The sequence below is a fragment of the Camelus bactrianus genome, chromosome 35 (genome assembly GCF_048773025.1).
Source record: "Camelus bactrianus isolate YW-2024 breed Bactrian camel chromosome 35, ASM4877302v1, whole genome shotgun sequence".
NCBI classification, from domain to species: domain Eukaryota; kingdom Metazoa; phylum Chordata; class Mammalia; order Artiodactyla; family Camelidae; genus Camelus; species Camelus bactrianus.
The window spans coordinates 25,848,949-25,868,574 of record NC_133573.1 but is presented as its reverse complement, the minus strand read 5'-3'; the positions used below and the strand labels follow the sequence as shown (position 1 = coordinate 25,868,574).

At 46.7% G+C, this 19,626-nt stretch overlaps 1 protein-coding gene across 9 annotated transcripts in view; it reads right to left on the bottom strand.

Annotated features, from left to right (window-relative positions):
- CELF2 (CUGBP Elav-like family member 2) overlaps nt 1–19,626 on the bottom strand; it is a 471,642-nt gene that overhangs the window by 62,505 nt on the left and 389,511 nt on the right. For 8 of the 9 annotated variants that reach the window (XM_074358053.1, XM_045522029.2, XM_074358057.1 and 5 more), the window contains 2 exons: nt 12,986–13,034; nt 5,572–5,706 (listed from right to left, as the gene is read on the bottom strand). In XM_074358053.1, coding sequence (XP_074214154.1) covers nt 5,572–5,706; nt 12,986–13,034 — 184 coding nt within the window. Of the gene's footprint in view, nt 1–5,571; nt 5,707–12,985; nt 13,035–19,626 lie in introns of those variants that run through there. The other variant, XM_074358059.1, reaches the window with a different exon arrangement.

The following is a 19,626-nucleotide window of genomic DNA, read 5'->3' as shown; positions in this document are numbered from 1 at the left end:
CCAGGGGAAGCTAACTTCAGAACCCAATGTTTCATGGATGGCTAGCTTGCTAACCTGTGTCATGTCTTTAAAACAGAAGGTCAAGGTAGTCCTACGGCTAGATTTTCACTTTCTTTTCAAAACCACTGAAAACAAGGGCTTTGGGGTGAGGCTGCCTATCTGTGACTTTCTGCTAACACAGGTCACATGGGCTCCTCTCATCACCGTGGGCTGCTGGCTCCTTCCACAAGCCCACCCGCGGCTTTTCCACCGGTGAGAAATTGCTTTGGTCAATTACCCCCTTGTTTTTCTGAAAACGAGCTTCTGGGGACAGCGGAGTCTACGGGGTCTCGAAAACTGCTCAGCCCTTGACTGTTCTAGACTGTTCCACATGGGGTGGCAGCAGTCAGTTCTCTGGCTACTGATCAAAATGCAGAGGAACTTAGACTGCAGGAGTGAAAAAAAACAAATCAAAACAGGTACCAAAATAGTGAAGCTACTTTTTTCTTTTTTTGGGGGGGGGGTGGGGGAGGCTGGTAAGAGAGCCCATATAGTACCATCTTAAAGCCTCCAAATGCCTAATGGAAAAACTAAAAGGCAAAAATTCCACCTGTAGATGTGTCCAACCTGTAATTTAGCTGGCCATTATTTGTCATCTCCACTTTCAGAATGTCAGAGATTGCTAATAGAAATGAAAGGAGTTGAATTCCTGTTATTTCAACGAGGTTACCTTCTAGCTGCTAAAACAGACACGTGATTGACTGGGAAAGGTTTCTCCAAGTAATTTCCTCCTACAGACGGGATCTAAGGAGAGCAGGTAGGCCTGCCACACAGCAGATTCTGGAACACATCTATTACTCCTGTCATCTTGACTGAAAGGCTATCTTAACTCAGGTGTTCTAGCTTTTCTCTAGGCTGCAAGAGAATTTTGAGAGATCTAGGTGAATTCTTGCTCTGCACCAAGAAAACAAAAAAAAAAAGGAATAAAGCAAACAAAGAAGTACAGGCTCTTTCAAAAGCACATACAATGCCAGGGCCTCTTGATTTCCTGCCCTCCTTTGAAAGAGGAGCAGCAGCTGCTTTATTTCAACCGAGGGAAACCTAATTTAAAAGAATTTGTGTGGCGTGAGGAGGTTTCAGCCTATGGAAAACTTATCTACAAATTCCTCTTCAGCCAAAGCAAGATTTAATGTGGCCGATTTTCCTCACTGTATTTTTTGAGCAATGGCAGGATTTAAACATATTGCTATCAGGATGGTACTGGAGCATCAAAATTAATACCCTAATGCACAATCCCCAATGTGGGGTTAGTTTATTCACAATTGGCAGGGAGAGATCGTTTGCTTTTGGCACCCGAGGTTGAGTGCAGACGAGGACTTTATAGTTGGCCAAATCTCATTCCTGAGATGAGACTGGAAGATTGTACCCAGAGCAAGACAGCAAGATGCAGTTAATACCCCAGGGGGCATCTGATAAAGGTTTCCACATATCTGAATGTTTGGGTACCACATGGGCAAGACTAAAATGTCGTGATCAAAACTGAAGTCCTCTCTGTGTACATGTTTTTAAAGTCAAAAGTCCTGTCCCAATATCCCGATCAGATAAAACAAAAACAAATGAGGATTTAATAGCTAAATCCACTCTGTGCTCGCCAACGTCCCTGAGAGTATTGCCAATTCATTTGACAAGGGTTTTGGCAGGAGACTGTTGGAACACCATAAATGCAGCTGGAATATTCTTAAACAAGCAGAAAGTTACCTTAAATGGCAGTGAAGGTTTGACTACGGTTTATGGGAAAGAAAGATGAAATCAACCCCTTCACTGTCTCTGAGTTACAGATATTCAGTTGCCATGGCATAGCAAACCTGGCACATTGGACCCAAATAGTCCATTCCGACTATGGGATTGTGGGTAAGCGAGAGCATGTGTATTTGAGGAAATCAGCATGCTATAAGATGACACTGGCCAATAAACACATTGGCTTAGAAGCCTCAAGCTTTGATTCTGAGAGCAAACATCTCATTTCACTTGCCACGTGTGGGCCTGGCAGGTGGACCTGCTGTGCAGACGGTTCTGAGCATCAGGAGGGGCTGAAGTATCTCAAACCAGATTTTCCAAATTAAGGGGGAAAAAATGGCAGAATGGGTTGCTGCCCGCAAAGGGGAAAAATGCATGTTTAGATGTGGGCGTACAGCGGAAAGTGAGGCAGAGTCCTGGTACCTGTCGGGTGGTTGTGACAGGCTTGGCAGACACTGCCCTTGCAGAGGCATGACAGTTTCCTGGGGCGGGGGGTGGGAGGTGGGGGGAGGGCAGTCTGTCTTAAAACATGGTTCAGATCTGGGTGCTGGTGAGTAACTCTGGGACTTCTAAAATTGTCTTTCTTGCCAAAGTGTAGATCGTGATTTTTTATTTTAAAAGACAGTGATTCTAATGGAAAGTATAGCAGGGCTTCAGGGATACAAAAACGTGGGTCCTGGCAGCCCAGTATTCTGACATGGGGCGGGGGCACTGGGTCAACAAGCCCGGAGGAACCTCAGCCTAACATCTGGATTCAAACTACTGACAGTGCAGAGAAGGAAGGACATTAGACGCCTGCTGGGGAGCCAAGGCTATTAAGTCTCTTCTCTGCTCTCACTCTTACAGCTGAACTGAGCAAAAGCAAAAAAAAAAAAAGAAAAACAAATGTGAACAGCCCAACAGCTCATCTCCCTCATCATAATCAATCAAATAGTTTGATTTAAAACCTTTTCTGTTGACTACTTTGTACCCTGGTTTAGCACTAGAAGATACTTCCCGGAGCAGCCAAGCTTTCATTTCGCTTCATTTTTATTTATTTTGTAAACAGCTGCGCCAGCAGTAGGCGTTGAGACCAGAAATGCTGAGCACCCCTTGATCTCCAGTGCCGCTAATGGGAGACACTTATTAATATTTGATTGCAAAAATGCAATTCTTTAATGAAAGCAAAAGAGGGGCATGAAAGAGAATTGTTCTGTCAACAAATACACTGATTCGGGAACAGTCTCCAGTCCCCAGGAGTCCCTGGGTCCTGCTAATTGAAAAAATGTACCACTGTCTGTCTTTATATTTCAGAACAAATGGCTCTAAATGAATATTTTCTTTTCTTTTCTTTTTTTTGCCACAGGGAATTCTCATCAGTTGGTCAGAAATTACTTTTCTGTTAAAAAGAAAGGGGGCAGGGAGGAAGGAGGACTCTCAACCAGCATTTGCCCAAAATACTGATGAAGAGCTCACATAACTGATGGCAGAAGCAGGCTGTTCTGGCATCAAGTGCTGCTTCATCGAGCAAACGGCAGCTCGGACTGGCCAAGTTCTCCGGTCAAGCACAGTGTCCCGCTCTTCCCTGTGGAAGTGTTGGCTCTTTTGAAACCTCACCTGTGGAGGTAACTAACGCCCACTCAAAGACCTCTAGACACACCAGTGCTCCTGATCGCTGTCCCCACTGGACAGACGGACAGTCAGCTTGTAAACTGGGAGAGGGAGGGCAGGATGTCCAGTCTTCCCACTTCACAGTCAAGGCATCCACGAAACCCTACGGATGGCCTGCTCACACAAAACGCCTCCCACGGCAGGAGCTGATCATGTCCTTTGAGGAGCAGGGCAGATACTTTGCTGCCATTTTCAGTTGGGGAAACTGAGGGACAGAGATAGGAAAATGAATGGACCGTGCCCGTGTTTCATGTCAGGAGAATTCCTAGGACTGGGCCCTGTGGTCACCCACCTCCCAGGCACCGTAAACCTTGCTGTGAGCACTTAGGGGCCTGCCTGTCCGTGCTTTCTCCATGCTGCGTGCCTTGGCGAATGCAAAAATGCAGGGATAGCACGGAAGTCAGAGAAAAATAATCGGAGGGAACAGCGGTTCTTATTACTAAATTGGCAGCAGAAAAGGGATCGCAGAAACGTTGTTGTGTCTTTCCTGCATACGTAATTTTTCACTCAGCCATGCTGCTCTGTCTGGCGGTGTTTGCGCCCCTGGTTTGTCTGCCTATGTGGGCATCTACCATCATGGCTGCCCAGGATCAGAGGATCAGAGTGGGGAGAAGCTGAGCTCGCCACGTGGGAATCTGCCAGGACGGCACAGAGGGAACCAGGGTGGAAATCCCGGGATCCTTCTGCTTGTGAGGCTGTGCGGGGGCCAGAAGTGGTACAGGGCCCCGGCACAAGGAAATATGTTAGGTGGTACAGCTCAAGGCACAGATGGCAAGTGACAGATCAGCCTCACCCCCTGCTTGGGGACCCCACTCGACATCATGCCTTGTTCAGCTTTTAGACGCACATCTTCCAGGTAGAGCTAGGTAACACAAGTTTCAGAACTCTTAGAGAATGTAAACTGTCATTTCCATGTCTCCTCCCCCCCTCTTTTTTTTTTTTTTAAAGCACCTTCAGAAGAAAACACAGGGACCACAAGCTAGGAGTTATTCCTCCAGACCACCTCCGTGCTGGGGCTCCGGAGGTGGAGGTAGGTGGAAAACTTTTGTTCCCTGTGCCTTCAATTCTGACAGCATGAGGCTTTCTGTCTGAACATCAAAGGAACAAATCTTCTTCCTCCCAGGGCGTGAGTTAGGCAAAATTAGGGAGATGAGTGCCTTGATTACGGAGGGCTTAACCTCTTCTTCCCACACGTGGTCTGGGGTGGCAGCGCAGACCCAGAACCAGAGACTGGGAGAGGAGAGACGGTTCTCATTAGCCCCATGGAATGTGCACTGGAAACTACATGAATTGAATGAAACTCTCTGTGTTGCAAAAACACAGATTTCTTACAAGAATGGACAAATAAATGTGCTTTATGGGTGCACCTGGGCCTCCCTGGGCTGACTCAGGACACTAGTCTGATGACTGGGAACAGGGTGACAACCTTTATGAGCGGTTCTAAGAAGGAGGTGTGTGTCACTGTCAAAGCGGGAGGTAAATGTGGAAAAAGAACAGTTATCTCCAACTCCGTCGTTGCTGCGTGGGAAACACTGGTTTTTATCCAGTCTCAGGCCCCGGCTGTTGCCTCTATTGTGGTGATAAAGAAGAACCTACAATCTTCTCCTGGACAAAGTCATTTCTCTGTCACTTAATGGACTCCCTGTACTTGGGACTCCAGGAGTTTTGCTCTTTGAAATACAACCCTAGCACTGAGTCCACATCTGCTCTGTGCTACGTGGGGATGGTTTATTTCTCTGTCTAGAGGCCCACACCCTCAGCGTTTCTCTCAGGTACAGGCAGAAAGCCAGAGGACTAAGATGCAAAAAGCAGATCTTCTCTCTCAACCCCAGCCCCCCCACACCCCTGCCAAATCTCCCTCAATTTCAGCCAGAAAAAGGACGTGTGGTGACAGGGCAGCCTGTGGGCTTCCTCCGTCTGACAGTGCTAACCTGAGCTAGGATGTCGGCCCTAAGACATCCTCGACTGGAGAAATAAAAGGTGGTCATTTCAGCTGCGGTGAAAAGTTCAGGTCGGGTGACTTTGTCCCGGGGGACGCATCTTGGGGTGACCTCAGGCTGCGTGCGGTGGCTACGTCTACCCTGACTGGGACACAGAGCTCCAATTTGCACATGAGGGAGGAGACTTTCCAGGCAGCACACTCACCTCGACTGAGCCCGTCGGGTCCCCGGAGGATCCGGCACTCTTCTATCTGGCCGAACGGAGAGAACATCACCCGGATGTCATTCTCGTTACATTTCTTCGAAACCATTCCTATGAACAGTTTTCTGTCTTCCACGGCTAGGAGACAGAGAGAATGGATGAGCAAAGGCCATCTCATCTTCTTCCTTGTAATCAACGCTTCGTCACCACATCCGACCAGGTCCCAAGGCTAACTCCTTAGACACCCAGGCTGCCTTCCTCAGCCCTGCACGCATCTCGTCCCTGCTCCCCAACCCAGCCCTTCCTCGACATCTCATCTCTGATTTCAACGCCGGGAGCTTCCTCTTACTAATAAAACGACTTCATAGGACATGAAACACTATTTTTAAGTCCTCCTCTCCCATTTGGAAACAAACAGAAATGTGTTTACTAGAATGTCAAAGCTCTGAGTAATTGCTAAACGCTACCATTCCCTAGAGATATTTTGGGATACAAATTTTAATTTGCCTTTCTTTCTTTTTTTGGGTATATCTTCTTTTAACTTGAGTGAAAGGGAAAGAAAGCATTCAAGAGAGGAGAAGCAACAGAAACAGACATAGTTTAGTGGGAGAGCAGTAAATAAAACTTTTAAATAAAGCATTCAATGGAAGAAAACATTCTCCTTCCCTGGTTTCAAAAGCTTCATTCCCACTGATGCGGGCGAGAAGAAGACAGGTGAGCGAAGCTACTTTTTCCAGAGAGGAGGTAAATGACCTTCTATCGGCAGCACTGGCTCCGCAGTCCCACCCAGGGCAGCCTGCACGGTCTCCACATTACAACTAAAGATGAAGGCAATTCTAGTGAAGAGAGTGGGCCAAGGCTATTTGAGAATCATGGCGGGTGGCCCCAATCTTAGGGAGAAACCGTGACTGAAAAAAGGAACAAGGAAGGAGCAGTACGATTCTACCCACTTGGAGGCAGGAATCTTGATGAACAGAAATGCATCTTGGGTGTCACAGCAAATTCTAACCGTGGAAGCTGACAGTGGGTAAAGAATAGGGAAGGGTTACTTCTGATGACTTGAGATTCTCCCCCAAACCAGCAAGCTTGTGCTCAGGATGACTGGCAACAGTCAGCCTCACAGAGAGGGGCTCCATGCACAAGGAGGGTCCCAGGTGGTCCAGAGCCACTGCCTGTCTTGAGCTTCATGAAGGAAGTGCGGGCAGTGGGCGTCACTGGCTCTGATTCCTGGGAGGAGGCTGAGGACGCCACTTGCTTCACACAGATGAACATTTCTGTATTTAAGAAATCCTTCTTTCTCCTGTGAGAGTAAGCGAACTACTGGAAACTGATGAAAGCACTGTAACTCGAGGGCGGTGTTGGCACAACAAGGGTCCAAGTGTTAGAAGCATCACGTGCCCTGGAAGATGTCCTTTCTTTCCAATGGGAGCCTTGGGTCTCCCTCATGATGCCAGACTCCTTAACACTCCAGGGCCCCGAGAGGATGTGCCATTCCCTCGAACCAGGAGGGGACTGGATGGGACTGGATGGGACTGATGGAAATGGGGCAGAGGAGGGAGGGAAAATGTCCAGCTGTAGTTCTCGTCCCCCATCCTGACCCTCTCCTTACCTCATCGCTGGGACTCCCACCCCAAGGAAACTACAGCTGGTATATATATATATTTTAAAGAGATTGGTGGTATTATTATTAATTTTATTATTATTATTATTATATTATTAGTATTATTACTATTACTATTTTAAAAGTCTTTTTGGCAGGGAGGCAGGCAATTAGGTTTATTTATTTAATGGAAGTACTGGGGATTGAACCCATGACCTCATGCATGCTAAGCATGCACTCTACCACTGAGTTACACCCTCTCCCCACCAGCTGGTATCTTGAGGAAAGGTTAAAAAAAAAAAAAATTCCTGTTGTATTTTCCTTCTATCCTAAAGAATCAGGTTTCAGTTCCTTTAAACAAAAGCAAATGATAAAGTCCCAGGTGGTCCTTGGTTTCCCCAGTAAATCTTCAATTACAGTATTTAGCAAAAAATGTTCAGGCTTTGAGTTTCAGGGGGACGCTACGGTAAGTTAGATGTGCAGCTCCTCAGTAAGGTCAAAAAGGACTTTTTCCTAAGATGAATATGAGAAAAAGGAAGCCACTTAGAAAGAAAGTGAGACTTCGTGGGCACCACGGAGGGGTAAACTCAGAGAGGCAGCGAGATGGAAGGTAACTCACTTGTCAGTTAACAGAAAAATGAAGAGCTTAGGGCTGGTGTAGATTTTCTCCTTGTGTAAGTGGGTATGTGTGTGCGTGTACAAAGGGCCCTGGATGTGTGCAGTCTTTTGCAGCCCTAGTAGCTCTGTGGTTTTGACAGTTGGGCCTTGTTTGTTTTAAGGGCAAAATGGGAGTGAGTACAAATACCCAGCTTTCCTCTCCCTGGAGCTCTCCTGCTCTTCCGGTGAAAATTTATTCATAAAATTTATTCCTCGGATTCCCATTCTCAGGATGGCTAAACAGCTTTGTCTACATTTTAAATAAACATAATTATCTTGAATTCATTTAACTTTTCCATCAATGTTGGATGAATTTCCTGGTGGGTCTTTCCTAAGAATTCACAGGCAGTAAGCATCTCACTCTTTTTTCTTTTTCTTTTTTTTTTTCCAGTCACAAGAATACCAATTGCTTAAATAAACCTACCATGGTCACAGTTCTCTGCTAAATGCTTTAGAGGAACTGAAAAAAAAAAAAGAAGAATGAAAAGATAAGGCCCTTGCCCTCTTAAGAAAGTCTATTTTCCTTTAGAAGAACAAATGAATGAGCCAGAGGAAGTACTTTTAAGTACCCGGTGTGGCACAGGTGGGGTTAATGACAGTAGCAGAACTGAAAGTTCTTTCATACCAGCGACCACCGCCCGCTCCCCTTCCCAGGTATAAATGAGAAGGGGTTAATCTTAAATGTACATGGGGACTTTTTAAAGTTCAGGAACTGGAGACTTGATTTTTTAAAAAAACTCTTTTAATTTTAAGTCTGTACCAACACCCTGGTGTACAATCTGTCAAAGTCACACCTGGATTCGGGGTGGCCTGAATTCATTAACAACTTTTCAGTGTGTTAGAGCTAACATATGGCATTTAATTACTGCCTCCAAATCCATGAGTCTCTCTGCTTTGAATTTCAAAATCATTTCTTCATCTTGCAGTACATCAGAAAGCGACTGCCCGGGAACGCCCCGTGATTTCTCCCTGCACAAGCCGTTGCCCACCCCGACAGTGTTAGTTATCCTGACTCTTGTGATGCTTGGCTGATATGGGCTTCAGAGCCCTGGAGGAGTGAGGTTTAAATGGCCTTTCTGGATTCGAGGGTCTAAGAACCCCTGACAAGCTGCGAGGTTGGAGGTTAAAGCAGGGTGGACCTTACCCTCTGTCTACGGAATAAAAACTAATCCTTGAAGCCAGGAGCAGACCTAACAGTGAACACTGGCTCTGGCCAACCCCCACCACTGAGAACCCAAGTGCAGAACCCAAGGCAACCCCTATGCTTTTCTTACCACCCATTGCTACACCAACTTCAGATTCTTTAACTTTCCATCCTGCATAGCCAGGTGCTTTCCCGGCCTATTGATAGAGGATTGAAAGCTGGAAAACAGTGCCCCCCACGGTCTAGAGAAGGAAAGAGAGTGACTGTGTGCACGAGTGCCCCTGAAATAGTCCACACCTCCTCAGATGCCCTTCTTCTGAGTAACATCAACCCTACTTGGTGCGGTAGAGAAATAACCAACGAAGGTGGATGTTGTTGAAATTTGGGTCTATATTCAACGTGTTCTTCAAGTCCCTGATTATTTTATTGCCAACCCAGAGTAGGATTTTTCTTTTTTCTTTTTTTAGATACCTGGCACAGCAGAAGCACAAGAACAGCAAGTTAAGAGGCGGTGAGTTTGCATCAGTGAGCCAGAGGCTGCGGCTGAAATTAGAGCCAATGGGAAGGGCGGGTTCTAGGGAGCCACGGAGATTTTGGAAGCCCATTCGGTACAACATAAAAATGACGGGCAGATAAAAGGGCATTTCTGGGCTTGCTGCAGGTTTCAGAATCGCTAGATGGACAAAAGCTTCCGAGAGCGACTGCTTTTCTGGAATTCATTTGTCCATCACTAATTAATCTGCGATGAGCAGCCCCTTCTTGCTCAGCAAATATGAAGTTTGAGACATCTGAACACACTGATAATGAAGCCAGGGGCTGTCTAACTGTGATGAGCCCTTTGTCTTATCCATAAATGTCAGCAAACTGCCCCCCCCCCCCCCAAAGTGCAATTAGAGCTCGTTAGGCGTCTTTCACAGCTACTGGCGCTATTTAGAGCATCTGAGCCCAAGAAACTGTTGCACGCTCTGAGCTGCGGAAGCTATGCTTACCTGTCAAAAATACCATGGGGAATCAGAACTGGCTCGCAGCTCTCATCCCTGGCTTTGTGAAATGACACATTTCTCCTGATTCCTCAAATCAAGTCCAAGGAGAACCCTGCAGTCTGCTCGTGGCTTTGTGAGGTGGGGTTCCACCCAAGGCTTCATAGAGGAGAGCTCTTTAAAAGCAGCTTTTGGTCTATTACATTATTTGATTTTTTTTTCCCCACCAGAAATTCAGAAAATGATGGTCAACCTCTAAAGCCAAGGGTCAACTGGCCCAGCAGGAAGGTCTGGGGGGGCTTTCCTTCCTATGTCCAGATCTGTGCTATGGCCTCTGCTTTGAGGACGCACCAAAATGCCTGCTTCCAGGAGCTGGAGTTACGCCGCCAACTCTGCAAAGTGAGTATTTGCTGCGTGCCAGGTATCAAGCTAAGCTGTGCAGATGTTCCCTGCACACTCTTTGGTGACTTCGTAAGGTGGGCGTTACAGGAAGAGCTCAGACTAGACAACCCTAGCCCCGCTGACAGGTGGAGACACGGAGGCTGGGCAAGGTGAATAAGGGACTTGCCAAGGTCACAGCCAGTAAGTGCAGGGTCCGGGGTCAAGTCTGGGTGCCTCCAAATAGTTTTTACCTGCTACCCAGACACGCTTCGTGAAAAATGGCATTTTGAGGTATTTGCCCTTCTTAGTAAAATAGCATCTCACCCTGCTTGGCTTTTGAGACTGTGCAGAACTGCACGGGACCGTGGCAGTTCTGTCCTGTTGCTGTGGTTCTAGGCCCAGAGTCAACACTGGACAGCAGAGGCAGCTGGCCATTGGGAGCCCCCCACCCCCGGCAGCTCTCCCAGGGACAGTCAGGGCTCCTGCCCGCGCAGCAGCAAACGCCAAAGACATCCCTTCGTGGTTCAACTATTTGGGTATTTGAAGTCAGACATTTCCATCTCGGTTCTCTAATTTGTCACATTTTTTACAACTACAGCCTAAGCTTCAGACCAACTCCCTTCCACAGACCTTCATCCGCGGCCCGCATCCTGAAATGGTTCAGAGAATCCGGGGCCAAGGCACAGGGAGCATCTATCTCCTGGCGGCCGGATGCGCTAAGGTGACCTCCACTGATGGAATTCACCCCACAAATTCTAAACTCATCCCTCCTCTCTCCCCAGAGGAACAGAACAGATTGTAAATGTGCACTTCTGGAGCAGATCGGCAGGGGATACGGCCTCCCACCCGGGCAGACGCACTTGGCGCAGACCCCGACAGGCCAGGGAAAACTCCGGGTGGTGACACTAACCAGCATTTTATAGAAGTGCTCGATCCTTCACAAAGCACTGCTACCTTGTGTGGGTCTGAAAAACAAAGAAAGCTAACCTGGGAGAAGCAGCTACTACTTTATGACTGAGGAGACTGAAGTTCAGTCTTTCAGTAACTATCAGACACTGAAACCAGCCGTCAAGCTGAGCTCTGGGAGGTAAGGGGCAGCGTCTTTTGTGTCCTTTTCTTCTTCTTTTAATTTTTGTTTGTTTTTTTTTGGGGGGGGGGAGGGTGGAGGGAGGTAACTAGGCTCATTTATTTATTTAATGGAGGTACTGGGGATTGAGCCCAGGACCTCATGCCTGCTAAGTATGTGCTCGACCACTGAGCTATTACAGTCCCTTTAAAAAAAAAATTTTTTTTTTTTTTTGTGGTGGGGAGGTAATCAGGTCGGTTGATTCGTTGGTCTATCTATCTGTGTATCTATGGAGGTGCTGGGGATTGAACCCAGGACCTCGCACACACTAAGCACACACTCTACTGCTGAGCAGCGCCCCCCCCCCCCTTCTTTTCTTCAAATCACTGCTGTGAACTCAGCTCCAGCAACACGCCGGGCACACAGCAAGTAATCGACGAGTAACTGTCAACAAAGGGAAGAAGGGCCTGGACGAAGATCCCACAACAAGCAGTGGTGGACCTGAGCCCCTGCGACCCTAACTGCCACGTCTGCGGTAACGTACTGCGGGAAAATGGGAATGAGATGCTCAGAGAAGCGTGGGGCCGGCAAGGAGGTGGCGGGTAAAGCACCAGCGTCGACCCCCCCGACCCCCCGCCACAGGACCATGCAGGCACTGGCAGCACCACCGTACGACATGGAATTTCCCTCAAAACCTTCTAGTCTGTGGAGCCAGGAAATGGGCCGCACTACAATGAGCCAAAAGTGTCTTGCGGAGGGAGGTCGAGCCCTGTCATAATTTACATCTGCAGACACGCAGGTCCCTCAGTGCGTGGCTTCTGCCCTGATTACTAATTAATGAGGTGCACAGCTGCCTGTGGGAAAGAAACCAGGCTGACTGCGTCAGTCCTGTGGGACAGGGGAGAGCTGAGGTTTCGGAAGGTTCCTTTAGCATACATTTCAGTAGATCTGAAGAACAAAACCGGGACAGAAGGTTTGTATAAGTGGAAGCAAAAACTTCAGAAGAGAGAAATGTGACTGTCAACCCTCTGGTGTCTTGGAGAGGCAGTTCTCCATTATTTCACCAACCTTGTCAAATGCACACTTTTTTGCACTGAGCATATGTTTATTTAATCAGAGGCTGAATTCTGAATGAATCTGGATGCAAATACATTGGCACGACTTCGAGAAAAGTGTGAGGAGACAGTCTAAAGCCAAAGGAGAGCGGAGAACAGACAGCCTAATGCTCAGTGGGCGATGCCCTTGGCTCACCCTCTCTGCCCGGTATAAGGTCACCCCTCCCCACCAGGTGCCCGGGCCGCTCTGTGGGGGAAGTGGACAGGAGCCACAGGCCCAGGGCCACCACACAGATCAACTCCCACATAAAACCATCTCCTGTAGCATCTTCACAGATCTTTACAGCAGAGATGCAGGAGGCAGGAGTGAAGTTTGCGGTACTCCGGAGGTACCAGTCATGCCGGAAGCTGCCTGGAGCACTTCCCTCTGCCTCCTCTAGAGAAGCAGCACCTGGGGGCAGCTCCTCCCACCCCACCTGACTTCTTCACTTAAAGAAAACCAGACATTAAAGGAGATCGTTGGTTACCACCTACCGTTTGATTTTTCACTATCTGCAGGTTTCATCTGAATGGGATGATGCATCTAAAAACACAAAAGTGAGAAAGTAAAGGCAGATTGAACAACTGTTTCACAGTCTCAGAAACCCCAGACTACTCAACTCCACTACTGATACTGTTAGAAGGACCTCTCCCAGTTAAAATGAGCTACATTAAAATGCAAACGTGTGTCTGATGGGCAGGAACATCATGATGCACTTAAGTCATGGGGCACTGTGACGTGGTGTCGAAACATGTGGGCTTTGCGGTCAGACTCAAGTTCGAAATCTGGATTTTGCCACTCAGTATAGTCTCTGCCTGGATCTTACAGCTAATTCTGGTCCTGCCATTCATTACAGCTATGTGACCTTGGACAAGTGTCTTAACTTCTCTGAGCTTTGGTTTCCTCATCCGCAAGATGGAGGGGACGCCCTCATGGTAGGGCCATGAGAATGACAGGACAGAATGCCTGTGAAGTGCTTAATAAACAGGGCATAGGAAAAAAAATAGTCATTGTTATTTTGTATTATTACACATTTAAACACAGGTTGTCTTTGTTTTTCTTCCCCCCATTTTATGTCTGTTGCATGGATGTTTCTTAGGTCTTAGAGTTCTGAGTAATTTGAAGGTCTACAGTTGACTGATTTAGGCACCATCATTTTAATTAAAAACCAAGTATGGGACAGGAATACAGAGCCACTGAAGGGATGGAAGGAAGGAGAGAGGAAGGGAGGGAGGAGGGAAGGAGAGAGGAGGAGGAGGGGGAGGGACCTTACAATCATGTTCAGTGTGTTCATACGGAGGAGGAGAGAGAACCCAAGTGGTACCAAGATCCTGAATCATGGCAGAACTGGATGCTCTACGGCTCTGTACACAATGCCGATCACATCACTGCGTGATCTGCAGTCTACTCTGAGCACAGAAATGCTGCCACCACTTCCAATGAAAATAAATTCCTCAAACGACTTTCACAGGTCCTCCTGCTTCATATTTCACCACACCCCAAGGAACACCGAAGCCACAGGGTAGATGGAATCACTGGCTGTGCAAATGCTTTTATTATAATGGGTCCTGTTCTCTGTGACCCTTTAATTTCCCCAGTGGACTTCCATCACTTGCCAGCCACAGACCTGGGTTTCATCTAATTTAAATGAAAGGAGAATGGTACTTGGCTCTGGCCCTTAGATGATGGGAAGTGATTACCAGGTGGAGTCGAGACCATGTGTACTGAACTCCTGCCAGGGTCTTCAAACCACAAGGGGAAGAGGTAAGAGGGAGCAGTGTTGGGGGACAAGAGGCCAGGTCATTCAGAGCTGCTTCCTTCATTCTAAAGGCAAGATGGTCTTATGCAGAAAACACAGGCCTTGAGGTGTGGGGTCTGTTCGTAGCTCCCTCCACTCATTAGTAAAGTTAATTTGTGGAGAAGAGACTAGAATGAGAAACGAACGTTGGGGGGTCATAAGTAGACCCTTCTTTTCAGAAAAGGTATTGTGGGCGCCCAGGGGAGCAGGTACTTCATTCTGCCTGGTGAGGAGGGTGAGGACAGTGAGTCCTAAAGGCTGGCTGGACTTGCCCACAGAGGGAGGGGAGGGCACTTGAAACCAATGGACCATCTCATGCAAAGACACGGTGGTGAGAAAGGACATAGTTCCTCCTGGTGGGAGGCCACAGTGTGGGGTGGGGGAAGGCACGAGAAGCGAGCAGGGCAGTTGCATCCAGGCCTTAGAGGATCCCATGTGCTCAGGAACTGAAATTTTGTCTAAAAGTCAATGATCAGGCATGGAATATTTAAGTGGCAAAGCAGTGAGCTCCAACTTGCCATTTCTGGCTGCGCCGTGGAGGATGGGTTGAAGAAGAGACACTGGAGGCAGGCAGGACAATTAAGAGGTTACTGCAAACAGCCCATGTCAACTGGAGATGGGCCAAACCTCAGCACTAACTGGGTGGTTGTGGGGATGGGGGGGCAGGCAGGACAACTAAATATCTTGTGGGATCATTGCCTAAATGGGGAAAACACAAGCAAGCAGTTTTTGGGGGGGGGGAGGGGTAGACTGCTGGGCACAGGTCAGGACATGCTACACTTGGTGTGGAGTTGGCAATGCGGGTCTCAAGCTGTCAGCAGGTCTCTGGGAGGTGGTGGATGCCACAGGCATGGCTGGCACTGTTCAGAGAGGGGACTCAGAGTAGGGAGAGATGACAGCCAAAGGCAGGACAGCGGAGGACATCCAGGAAGAGGCATCTAAGAGGGACAGAACAAGGGGACTCAGGGAAGCAGAAACAGAACAGCAGGGGCACGGGAGCCATGCGGGGAGAGCGTCAAGAACGAGTTGGTCAGAGCAGGTGGTGCTAGTTGCTATGATGAACATGCCCCGTTATCCTTCTGCAGTCGGCAACACAAATCATTTTTAGGGAATTTATCAAAAGCAGGTTCTGTGGGGGGGGGGGCGGAACAGGATGCCAGCTTGTAGGCAGTGGGGGCGAAACGGCAAAGGTAACGTGATAAATGCAGACACCTATTTCAAGAAGATTTTAAGCAAAGGGGGAAAAGACAGGCAGCTCCATAGAAGATGGGGATGGAGTCTCTCCAGGTAGGAGAGACTTGTTCAGGTCACTACGCTGAAAAGACTCAGGTGAGAGCCACAGGTTAAAGGAACAGGAGAGAGGAGATCAGAGTGCCCACGTTAGGCACAGGACACACAAATGAAATAAATGGGACTCTTGCCCTCAGGGAGCTGCCACCCCATCACACTGGTTGATACACAAATAAAGGAGAGAAGATGGTGACCAGCAGCAGAAAAGCAGCACAGAGAGTGCGGAGAGCACTCAGATCCGTCTGCGATGTGCACGGAGGTCTGCAGGAGGAAATCTGGGAGCTGCAGGGAGAGAAGCATTTGACCCCAAAGCTGTAAAGGGCCCTGGGAATCACTGATCCAAGGCTCTCAATTTATAGGTCTGAAGGGAACAAGCGATGTCACTAAGGACACACAGCTGGTTCATGTCAGAGCTGAGGCCAGAAATCTAAGCTCCCTGCTCTGAATCCAGTGCTGATTCCCCCAAACCACACAGCTTCCCCTTCAAAACGCCCAACGTGGGATTAGGACTCATGAGCCCACAGTGATGAACTGCAGGCTTCACTCACTGAAGGCACCAGACAGACACTTGTTTGAAGGTGCCAGCAATGTCCCCTGAGGTCAAAGTCACCTTTCTCTGCGCTCCCATGACGCTTTGTCTATGGAGCTTTATCTACGGCTATTACACCAAGACTTGACTCCCGGTTTTCTTGCAGCTGCTGAGAGAATTAGCTCCGTTTCTGACGGCTCAGGAATGTAACATTGGTAGTAATAAAACTGCTACTGCCATTGCAGACTTGAACTTGGTTTCGCTCTTTCCTGTGCCCAGAGGAAGAAAAAAGTCACCCTCCCAGAGATCTGCATTGTCAGAGCAAGGTGAATTCCGAATGGGTGGTCACCCTACTCCAGGTTTGTTCTGAAGACAATTCAGATAATGTATGTAAAGCACCATGACCTTCTTGGAGAGAGGTGTTCAATCAGGACTGTATTATGAATGACTCATTATCATGAAGTTCATCTGAGTTACAAATTTCTGATCAGATACAGGATGTAAATGTCAAGGAAGACCAAAAAAAAAAAAATGATTTGCAGGGGTTGTTCTCATAATGTTTTGACTTCCTCAAAATCTCATGATTCCAAGAACTTTGGGAGATCTGTCGAGCGGAGTAGGGAAGGTATTGTAAAGGAGGAGGCTTTCTCGTTTAAAGTTTCAGGCTATGTAAGCCAGAAAGAGAAAGAATATTGTGTGGTATCACTTACACATGGAATTAAAAAAAAAAAAAGATACAAATGAACTTACTTACAAAACAGAAATGACTTATTCACAGACATAGAAAACAAACTCACAGTTACCAGTGGGGAAAAGGGGTGGGAAGGGATAAATTGGAGTTTGAGATTTGCAGATACTAACTACTACATATAAAATATGATCAACAACAAATGTCTACTGTGTAGCACAGGGAACTATATTCAGTATCTTATAGTAACTTATAATGAAAAAGAATATGAAAAGGAATATACGTATGTGTATGTATGACTGAAACATGATGCTGTACACCAGAAATTGACAAACTGTAAACTGACTATGCTTCAATTAAAAAATGGGAGATGGAGGACCCAGGGGAGGGCGATTTGGCCAGTTTTTCACATCCAGGAGAACTCACATGGAAACTTGTTTAACCCCAGCCATCACCAGTGGATGACTTAACCACTGTGAACGTGAGATTCAATAAAACATGCCATATTTAACCTGAAAGGGAGTTTACAGAGGCACTGTTAACACGTCTCATTATTAAACCCATCCTGACCCCCAGAAAGAGCAACCGTATAAGCTTACTGCCCATAAAATATTTAAAGGGAGACTGCGGAGTCGGGTGGAGGCGGGTGGGTGGCGGGAAGAAGTGAATTCACAAAAAAGCCATGTGCCAAATGACAAAATTAATGGACTTCAGCCAGTAGAAGTGAACTGGAATTTTTCTTTTGCTCCATGAAACAATGCAAATGTGACCTGCAGAATATACTTTGTATCTTGTTGGACAGCAGACTCTGAGATACTGGAGGCACCTACACTTTCTGAATTTTTCTCAAAAATGGTTTGTAAATGGGCAAGAATAAGTTTCAAAACAACTGCTACCAACTGGAGGCATGCCATCGCTCCAAACCGAAGTGTGCGTTATCAAGGGACCTTCTGTGACAGTGAGGTGCCCTCAGAGCTACAGAGGCTTGCCTGTCTGTCTAGGTAGGAAGTTCTGCCAGTCCCACCACTGCTGCGTTATGCTCTGCGTAAGGAGGATTGAGGAGAAACGAAAGGGAATTTTGGGAATGCTGACTGGTCACTATCGAATAGTTTTTAAAATGGTGACATCATGCCAAACCATCTTTAATAGTTTTAAAGTTAAAAAAATAGTTAAAAAAAGTAATGAAACACTTCTGCAAGAATAGAGATGACCAAAATAACTTGTTGGATCAGTCTAAGCCAGATTTTATCTCTGGGACAAAGCTGGGTTTGGAGCTCACTGCCGAATTTGTTAAGTGAAGTGGAGAATTTAGGCACTTTTTGGTGAAAACTGAAGAAATCTTCCCTGAGCTCTCAGTCTTCTGTGCTCAACATTGCTACAGGCTCTTTATATGTATAATATCTAATTTAATTCTTACAACAACCCTGAGATAGATATGACTGAGGATCTAAAGGGTGAGGGGTGGAGAGGAAGAGGGAAGGAAGGAGGGAGACAGATATTAAATACCTTGGCACACAGCAAGTCAGCAGTGGCACAGGGATTCAGATTTGGGATTGTCTCCGACTGGAGCATAACCCCCAACCACTCTTCCATACTGGCCCCTAGCATATCCAGACAGCTGTGTTGCGAGACTGCGGTTTCTAAGAAGTTACACGATTTCCAAAATTTCCTCTTCCATCCTAGACATAAAGACTATCTCAGAAATGAAAGAGATGTTACAACTGATACCACAGAAGTGCAAAGGATAAGCGATTACTATGAACAATCGCACACAATGACAAACTGGACAACCTAGAAGAAATGGATAAATTCCCAGAAACACTAAACCCACCAAGATTGAATCATGATGAAACAGAAGATTCTGAATAGACTGATTATTAGTAAGGAGATTGAATTAGCAATCAAAAACTTCCCAGCAAACAGAAGTCCTGGACCAGATGGCTTCACTGGTGCATTTTACCAAATATTCAAAGAAGAATTAACACCAGTCCTTCTCAAACTCTTCCACAAAATAGAAGAGGAAGGAACACCTTCAGAATCATTCTATGAGGTCAGCATTACCCTGATACCAAAACAAAACAAGGATGCCACAAGAAAAGAAAATTACCGGCCAATATCCCCAATGAGGTCCTCAACAAAATATTAGCAAACTGAATTCAACAATACATTAAAAGGATCATCCACCATGATCAAGTGAGATTTATGCCAGGGATGCAAGGATGGTTGAACATCTGCAAATCAGGCAACGTGATACACCGTATTAACAAAACAAAGGGTAAAAATCACATGGTCATCTCAATAGATGCAGAAAAAGAATCTGACAAAGTTCAACATCCATTTAGATAAAGGCTCTCAACAAAGTGGGTACACAGGGAATGCATCTCAACATAATACAGGCCACGTATGACAAGCCATACATAACAGCATACTAAACAGTGAAAACCTGAAAGCGTTTCCTCAAAGGTCAGGAAAAGACAAGGATGCTCACCTTGCCCCTTTCATTCAACAGAGTACTGGAAGTCTTAGCCAGAGCAATTAGGCAAGAAAAAAAAAAAAAAAATAAAAAGCATCCAGTTTGGAAAGCAAGAACTGAAATATTTTAAATTAGCCTCAGAACAAAAATGATTGTCTGGCTTTTCTCCATGAAAAAGGCAGGAAAGGAAACTTAAAAGGCTGCAATGATTCAAAGAAAAAACATAGCTGTAACAGCCATGTTAGGAAAGCAGAGCTCCAATCTAGGTGCCGTTTGACTATAAAGGAACTATGTGTGCTGCTCCAGGGAGATTCAATGTTGGTCCTTCTACAGTCCCTCCAGGCTATTTAAAATAGA